Genomic DNA, 6,000 nt, shown 5'->3' on the forward strand with positions numbered 1-6,000 from the left:
AATCTTCACCTGACACTCAGGTTTCGAACCCGTTTATTATATTTTTTTTCAAATGCCTGCCCAAATTGGGGGTGCGTCTTATAAGCCATGCGTCTTATAAGCCGTCAAATACAGTACATTTGTACAGAAGAAGAGAGTCTGAGTATGAGCAAAATCGTGTAAAATAAACCATCGTAGAGCGGGCGGGAGACAAACACGTTTTCTTCCCCCTTATCCTGCCTCATGAATCTATTTTTCAGCAGTGTATTAAATATATCTGTAAATAAAAATAAAGTCTGTTATGTCGCTTCCCAAAAAACATGCAAAATATAATCAAATGACAAAAGCCACTCACCGACTTTCCCTCCACCCTAAGATTGAGGTGCGAGACGTCAGCGGTGCGGTGCGGGGCGTGCGTGTGGCCGGCCAGCCGCGCCGCCGGCCAGCTCGGGGCGTGGGCGGGTGTGGCAGTGTGGCCGGGCGGGGCCGAGGAGGGGCGGCCAGTGTGTAGCTTGGGCCGGTGGGTGTCTGAGGAGGGCCGGGCCGAGCCTATCCTGCCGCCCGCCGCCCTGGCCGACACCACCCTGGAGGAGCCACACCCCGAGCGGGCCGAGCCCACGCGCTGGGGGAAGGCCACGCGCTCCTCCAACATGGCCGCAACACTGCTGTGGGGAAGGCAAGGTCAGGGTGTCACTTCTAAGCTGTTCCTGCACAGCCTGCCCTCACCTCACTGATGCTCGGACCAACATGATTACACTTCAACATTTCATTATATCCTTCTCTCCTTCTTTGCATTCTTTCCTTCTCTCCCTCTTTTCATTCTTTACTTTTCTTCCTAACTTCACTTTTTCCTGATTTTCTTTTCAATATATAGTTTATTTCCTTCCTTCCTTCCCTCATTCATTACTAGTGTTTCTACTTTTGCATATATTCTCTCTCTCTCTCTCTCTCTCAGAAAATTTCCCTGGAATAGGTTCAGTTAGGGTAAATCATAGAAAAATTATCCCCGTTCTACAAAACTTCTTCACTAGGGAGAATTCCTTAATTCCAGATGGTCATATTTTACTTACTTTGCCTTGACCCCCAAAGAAAACTGCTCCCCCACCACGTCCCAAAGTTTGCTGTGCACAGGGAAAAAAAGGAGGTTGGAGAGCAGGTCTGTTGAAGTAAATCTTACCAAATATTTGCCATTTTATCACCTCTCTTGCAGGCGCTGTGTACATAACACCCCGGTGGCATATTCCCAAGGCCTGTTATTGTTGAGCAGCGGGTGAAATTAAAAACACTCAACACTGGCGGCGAGTGTGGGGGGGTGGGTTGCTGATTGTTTGCCTTAGTGATTGTTTGCCTTAGAGATTGTTTACCTTAGTGATACTACCGAGGCAGGGAGCTAACTACTCCTAAGGGTGCCTCTTCTCTTGGTGGGCGGAGGGTCAAGTCCGTCAAGATGGGTGGGCCACACTGCCTCCTGAAACAGTAACCTCTCCAGGCAGTGGCAAGTACAAGGTCCAGAGCCACTGTACATCCTCGGCACAGTGCCAGGCAGACACACACACACCACTTTGTGAGTGCACCGCAGGAGAATATGGCTCTGTGTGCAGGCTCCAAGCTGCCTATGCAGACTTGAGCCTGACAGTTCTGCCACAATTGTTCACCGCCACTATGCAAACAGGCAATGGCTGGAAGCTATGGCTGTGGTGAGAAAAGTTTCCATGAAGAAAGATTCCTCAGGGGTTTACTGGAGCCAGACAAAGACACACTGGCTGTGGTGAAGAAAGTGTTCATGAAGAAAGATTCCTCAGAGAGTTATTGGAGCCAGACAAAGACACACTGGCTGTGGTGAGGAAAGTGTTCACAAAGAAAGATTCCTCAGAGAGTTACTGGAGCCAGACAAAGACACACTGGCTGAAGGTGAAGACATGCAGGAAAAACTGTGTAGCTATTGTGAAGCCTAAACCTGATATAGATGATGATGATGATCCACAGAAGGTTTTGGCAGCCTTGGACAAAGTAATAATAATAATAATAATAATAGCACTGACATCTTGCTGCCTGCAAACCGAACCATGTTCTCCTGTGGTGCACTCACAAAATGGTGTGTGTGTGTGTCAGCCTGGCACTGTACAGAGGACGTATAGCCTGGCACTGTACAGAGGATGTATAGCCTGGCACTGTACAGAGGATGTGTAGTGGCTCTGGACCCAGTACCTGCCATTGCCTGGAGAGGTTACTGTTTCAGGAGGCAGTGTGGGCCACCCAGCCTGACGGATCTGATCCTCCGCCCACCGAGAGAAGAGGCACCCTTAGGAGTAGTTAGCTCAGGCTACATCTTGACCAATTTTAGTAACAATACCGTCCACTTATTTGGGGAAAGGAAAATTTGGAAAAACACTGAAATTTTTTGGATAGTTTGTTTGTTTGTATTTTTTTGTGTGTGTTTTTTTGTGATTTGACCATGAAAAAACTATCTCCAAAATAAAATAGAGCATATTTTAGGGGGCTTCCAACTTTTCTTTTCCAAAATATCAGGGGCGGTCCCAGACTACATCTTGACCATTAGCTCCCTGCCTCTATACTATCACCAAAGGAAACAGTCACTAAAGTAAACAATCACTAAAGAAAACAATCACTAAGGTAAACAATCACGAAGGTAAACACTCACTGCGGTAAACAATCACTGAGGTAAACACTCACTGAGGTAAACAATCACTAAGGTAAACAATCACTAAGGTAAACACTCACTGAGGTAAACAATCACTAAGGTAAACACTCACTGAGGTAAACAATCACTAAGGTAAACACTCACTGAGGTAAACAATCACTAAGGTAAACACTCACTGAGGTAAACAATCACTAAGGTAAACACTCACTGAGATAAACAATCACTACGGTAAACACTCACTGAGGTAAACAATCACTAGGGTAAACACTCACTGAGGTAAACAATCACTAAGGTAAACACTCACTGAGGTAAACAATCACTAGGGTAAACACTCACTGAGGTAAACAATCACTAAGGTAAACAATCACTAAGGTAAACACTCACTGAGGTAAACAATCACTAAGGTAAACACTCACTGAGGTAAGCAATCACTAAGGTAAACACTCACTGAGGTAAACAATCACTAAGGTAAACACTCACTGAGGTAAGCAATCACTAAGGTAAACACTCACTGAGGTAAACAATCACTAAGGTAAACACTCACTGAGGTAAGCAATCACTAAGGTAAACACTCACTGAGGTAAACAATCACTAAGGTAAACACTCACTGAGGTAAGCAATCACTAAGGTAAACACTCACTGAGGTAAACAATCACTAAGGTAAACACTCACTGAGGTAAACAATCACTAAGGTAAACACTCACTGAGGTAAACAATCACCACCCCCGCACCCCACACTCACCACCAGCATTCATTGTTAAGAATTTCTCCCGCTGCTCAACCATAACAGGCTTCGGGAATATGTTGTCGGTGAGACTAGAGTTTTAGAGCACAACAAGACATCTCAGCAAGGGAACCATTATTGTGGGGTTGCGGCAGGGATCGTAGAGGAGACATAAGAACGATAAAAAACAAATAAGACCCAGACTGACACAAAAAACACAGGATCACATCAGGTAGTGCCACTCTCTAGGCAAGACTTCCAACATCCAACTGAAATGAACTCAACTGGGGGCGAGGAGCGGCTCCCCCACAACCGCCCACCCCACATGACCACCCCACATACTGGATAGTTGTTCCCATTAGCCTTATTTAGATAGTTATATAGTTGGGTAATTATTGAGAATCACTATGCGCCTCCAAAATATGATATTACTCCTCCATATTATAGTTAAGGAACGAAATACATGTCCCTTAACCATAATATGAAGGCGGAAAAACTTAAAAGTAAAGAAAAAGTGATCAAGGTAGTGAAAAGGCATGTTATACATACATTTGTTTTGGTGGCGGTGGCAGACATTGGGAAGTGAGCAGTGCTGCCAACGATCCGGTTAGCGATGGAACACTAGGTTAGCGATGGTACGTTTAGTTAGCGATTACCCACACATGTCAGACCAGGTCCACCACGCGTGGTTATTTATTTATTTTTTATTTTTTATTTTATTTTTTTTATTTTTTTGAACACGCATCTTTACCTGATACTATACCCGGCCCAAACCTTCACAAAACCCTTTGGGTAAAGGTGCGTGTTCTAAAAAAGAAAATAACCACGCGTGGTGAACCAGGTCTCACATGCGTGAGCTAATCGCTAACCAAGCATTGGATTGTTGGCAACACTGCTCACCCCCCAAGGGCTGCTGCCGACACCAAAACAAATGTATGTATAATATGCCTTTTCACTACCTTAACCACTTTTTCTTTATTTTTATGTTTTTCCGCCTTCATATTATGGTTAAGGGACATGTATTTCGTCCCTTAACTATAATATGGAGGCGTAATATCATATTTTGGAGGCGTGTAGTGATCCTCAATAATTACCTACAGTTGAGATGGGTAGTTAGATAATTAGTATTATATGTTTTTCATGGAGCGCCAGGGTCATCGTGACCTGACGCTGCACTTGTATCAGTTGCTGCCTCACTGCCATCAGTTGAGGACTCACCTGGCACCAGTACGTTTCTCTGCCCTTCAAAACATCCCGCACCGCGCCTCTCCCTTACACGTCCGCCCCGCCCCTCCCTCGCACACCCCGCCCCCCCACGCCTGCCTGGCACACCTTCACCCCACACCTGCCCCTATTACGCCCCTCTCGCACACACCCGCCCCACGTCTCCCCCTTACACGCCCCCCACTCAAGCGCCTCCCTCACACCCCCGCGCCTCCCCCTTACACGCACGCCTGCCCTCACCTTGCTGGCGCGTCCCTGGCGTGTCCCGGTGCTCGCGTCACGCCATGTCTTAATTCTTCAATGGTTTAGTGGGCGTGTTAGGCCATGCCCGCCGCCGCTACAAGCCTCGCGGGCCTCGGGGTGCTGTTTGTTGATCCTGATGATGACGATGACTCACGCGCCAAACAAACAAACAAACACTTTCAACGGGACACTATTTTCTCTTAATCTCTTTTTATGCCCCTATTTTCCCATTTTAATCTTCTTTTAGTTCCTTTCTTTCTTTCCTTTCTCCTTCTTTCTTTCTTTCGTTCCTTATATGTTTTGTTTTTTGGTTTGTTCTCTCTCTCTCTCTCTCTCCCTCTCTCTTCTTTTCTTTCTTTATTTTTACATCTTACATATTGTAAATGTGTACATATATGTTGATGAGCGGGCAACGGCCCGCCGCAGGGGGGAGTGTCAGGGCCACCCTGGTGGCTGGTCGGGTCACATCACACACACTACTCCCTACAGGGGGAGTATAGCTGTGTGCGGTCAGCGTGGAGGAGGGGCGGTCTGCACCACCTCCAGGAGTCGCGGTCTGTCTCTCTCTCTCTCTCTCTCTCTCTCTTTTGACATCTTTCCTATTGCAATTAAATACAAATATGTCGATGAGTGGGCAACGACCCGCCACTGGGGGAGACTCTCTCTCTCTCTCAACTTCTAAAGCGAGAGAGAGAGAGAGAGAGAGAGAGAGAGAGAGAGAGAGAGAGAGAGAGAGAGAGAGAGAGATTTACATAGATTTACATAGAAAATCAGACCACACAGACCCCATGGTCCAGACTTGGTGGTCTGTCCTTAAACCTAAGTGATTTTACATTAATCAGAAGACTCCAAAACGTTGCATTTCTACTCTAGTTGATATTAAGTTGAAGGAAGTGACGGTCGAGCTTATTTTTGAAGGAGTCAATCGTGTTACACTGGACCACTGATGGTGGAAGCTTATTCCATTCTCGCACTACAACGTTGGTGAAGAAAAATTTGGTGCAGTCTGAATTTACTTGTCTACATCTGAGTTTTACGCCATTGTTCCTCGTGCGCAAAGTGTCATCGATCATAAACAATGTTGATCTGTCTACATTCGTGAAACCATTAAGTATTTTAAAACATTCGATCAGTTTTCCTCGGAGGCGACGTTTCTCAAGAGAGAACA

General features: G+C 46.0%; 1 protein-coding gene across 3 annotated transcripts in view; it reads right to left on the bottom strand.

Annotated features, from left to right (window-relative positions):
• LOC126996755 (centrosomal protein of 131 kDa-like) overlaps window positions 1-4,978 on the bottom strand; it is a 41,628-nt gene extending 36,650 nt beyond the window's left edge. For 2 of the 3 annotated variants that reach the window (XM_050857594.1, XM_050857592.1), the window contains exons 1-2: window positions 4,830-4,978; window positions 335-644 (exon numbers count right to left, since the gene is read on the bottom strand). In XM_050857594.1, the coding sequence (XP_050713551.1) occupies window positions 335-631 (297 nt within the window). In that variant the 5' untranslated portion in view covers window positions 632-644; window positions 4,830-4,978. The remainder of the gene's footprint in view (window positions 1-334; window positions 645-4,829) is intronic. The other variant, XM_050857593.1, reaches the window with a different exon arrangement.
• Between the last annotated feature and the right edge of the window lie 1,022 nt (window positions 4,979-6,000).

Source organism: Eriocheir sinensis, chromosome 11, assembly GCF_024679095.1.
Source record: "Eriocheir sinensis breed Jianghai 21 chromosome 11, ASM2467909v1, whole genome shotgun sequence".
In the NCBI taxonomy this organism is placed as follows: domain Eukaryota; kingdom Metazoa; phylum Arthropoda; class Malacostraca; order Decapoda; family Varunidae; genus Eriocheir; species Eriocheir sinensis.